We start from the raw sequence: 2786 nt of genomic DNA, 5'->3' as shown, positions 1-2786 counted from the left end.
TATGTTTTTCCCGCCAATTCAAATCACGTATGGTCACAAGGTCTACTAATGGACTCCTTTGTGGCTAAGCACTAGCAGAGCCATCTATGGGCAGACATTTCACAAAAAAATATAGAAAATGGGCTCAGCATTTTCCCCATTTTTTGTTCATTTTCCCCGGCGGCATTGGATTAAAATCTCAAAGGATTTGCAGCATATGTAAGTTTGAATTACGGATAAAATAAATGGTCATATGATTTTTTTTATTTTATTCTTCAGAACAAATTGATGTAATGAAGCACAAGAACTTTGGTGCATTCTACAACCATCTTTTCAAGCAAAAAATGGGAGAGACAGCTATAAAAAAGGAACCAGAGGATATTGTCATCAAAAAAGAACCAAACAGTGATGATGCATCTGGCAACGGAGAGACAGAGATTGTACGGCGACAGGATGACAACAGGCGTCAGAAACACTATCGGACCCAGCGGGACTTGAGTGAGTCTCCTGAGCGAGAGGTGCGAGGACAGAACAAAGTGGCAAGACGCAATGCTCCCTCTTCAGATTCAGAGGAAGAGGAGAAGGTCGAGTCATACAGAGAGAGAAGAGAGAGGCTAAAAGCAGCAGAAGACAAAAAGGACAGAGCTGATGATAGGTCTAGGGGAAGAAGCAACTCCAGAGAAAGGAGAAGGGACAGAAGTATCTCACATGAGAGGAGGAGAGAACGAAGCCGGTCCAGGGAACGGAGAAGAGAAAGGAGTCACTCACGAGAGAGGAGGAGGGAAGGCAGCCATTCAAGAGAAAGGAGAAGGGATGTGGAGAAAACCTGGGAAAGAGGAAGAGGATATGACAGGACAAGAGAGCGGAAATTTGGAAGGGATAGGTCGCAGGAGAGAGAAAGATCCAACAGGGGCAGACACAGATCAAGGTCAAGGGATCGCCATGCTAGACACAGCAGGTCAAGAAGTCCACAACGAAGAAAGGCTGGTGAGCGACGATCTCGATCACCGCAGAGGCAATCAAGGAGTCATGAAAGGGTGAAGATTAAAGAGGAACCAAAATCTCCAGACAGGAGAGAGAGTACAAAGGAAAACCACAAAAATGAGAAGCGCAGTACAGACAAGTCTAAAGATGGGAAGGGGGATAATAAGTCACAGAAAGAAGGAGGTGCTAAGGTGAAGAAAGAGAATGAAGTGGAAGACAAAGAGAAGAGGATGGACCGGATTCGTAAACTCTTCGAGAAACGAACCGTTGGAGAGAAGTTTGACCTCGCACTGCAGAGGTATTATGAGAGGAAAGCTGCAAGAGAATCACAGGGTTAAAATGCAAACCCATGTTAGTACAAGTTTGTCCATTTGAAAATTCATATACCTCTGCTTTTGATAGCAGTGTCCATTTTGGTTGTTTTTTAATATTTTTTTTTTTTTGAAAGTGTAAACTGTTTAAAGAGCTTAGTAGGAAAGAAACTTTTGAACTTATCAAATGTTACAGGTGGAAATTTTGATAAGCTTGTTAATATATATGATAACTTGTATATTTATTTGTATGCAGCATTTCCTATTAAGAATCTTGATACTAGTTACAACTGTTTTAATAACCTTTTTATACATTATTGTTAAGAGAAAAGAAAATTTCTTCCCTTTTTCCTCTAATTCCTGTTTCTGTCCCCTGTCTTTTGCTTTCACTTCCACTTTCACTCTTCTTCCTCTTCCTCTATTTCTTATTTCTTCTCTATCTCCCTTTCTCCTTTTCTTTCGTACCTGCCCCTCCCTTTCCCATTCTATTTACCATTATACTTACTTTTCCCCCTCTCTCTCTGTCCCACTTTCTCTCCTTCCTTCTCATTCTCATGTGCTTATACAAGAAGAAAATATCTAAATAAAAAAGCTTAAGAAATCACAATGTTTATCTGTTTGCTTCAGCTGTGACCAACATTGTCAATTATAATAAAATCAGTAATTTTTATTTGAAAAACATTACTTTGTATGGAGGCTTTCAAAGGATTTGTTACTAAACATTTCTTACTTTGTATTTATCTAGATTAATATAATTATGATTATCTAAATAAAAGGTCATAAAATATGTTCTGTCTAAATAACGAAATTACAAAAAGATTATCAATGGCAAAAAATCTAAAATCGGAGGACAACTTCTAAAGCTGGTTTAGAATGGTATACCAGTGAAAAAAAGGTAAAAGCCAGTGAGTTAATTTTATGAGAAGAATTGGGGAGGACCTAACACTAACTTGCTCATTGTCGTAGGAGACAGGAACTGAGGCCCAATGTAAAGGATCACCCCTGCCTTTGCCTCAACTAATTTTACAGTGTCTTTTCTTATCCCTCTTTCCTATTCCTCTTCTTCGACCCTTTCTGTCCACTTATCGTAATTGTTAACTCATTTTTACCCTTTTAGCCACAGTGATTTATTATAATGCTGTGTGACCTTTGATGCCTGGTACATTTATTTGGGTCTTGACCATTCTGGAAACCCACAAACACCGCTTTTTGAACCAAAAATAAATAAATAGATAAATGAAATCAATCCCTACATGTGACTTCAACCCCTAGACCCACCCTATGGATTTATTCTATATACCCCGTTAATGGCCTTAGATGTTGATGCACCAGAAAATGTTCAACCACTAGATAAAATAGCACTAATTATCGCTGAGACAACTCTATGTTATGTAAATGGAAAATAAAAGTAGAGGAAAACGAAAGACTGGAATGAAAAACAAACAATTTGGAGAAAAAGTATCTAGAACATTATCGAGCGACAAGTATCCCTCCAAGATGATTGACATCAAT

General features: G+C 38.6%; 1 protein-coding gene across 1 annotated transcript in view; it reads left to right on the top strand.

Moving 5' to 3' along the window:
* LOC125046218 (nuclear speckle splicing regulatory protein 1-like) overlaps nucleotides 1-2061 on the top strand; it is an 11417-nt gene extending 9356 nt beyond the window's left edge. Inside the window, exon 5 of the mRNA XM_047643940.1 lies at nucleotides 259-2061. Within this exon, the coding sequence (XP_047499896.1) occupies nucleotides 259-1301 (1043 nt within the window). The 3' untranslated portion in view covers nucleotides 1302-2061. The remainder of the gene's footprint in view (nucleotides 1-258) is intronic.
* The last annotated feature ends 725 nt before the right edge of the window (nucleotides 2062-2786 follow it).

Source organism: Penaeus chinensis, chromosome 38 (genome assembly GCF_019202785.1).
Source record: "Penaeus chinensis breed Huanghai No. 1 chromosome 38, ASM1920278v2, whole genome shotgun sequence".
NCBI classification, from domain to species: Eukaryota; Metazoa; Arthropoda; class Malacostraca; order Decapoda; family Penaeidae; genus Penaeus; species Penaeus chinensis.
Note: the sequence above shows the minus strand (reverse complement) of the source record. Positions and strands in the feature narration are given on the sequence as shown.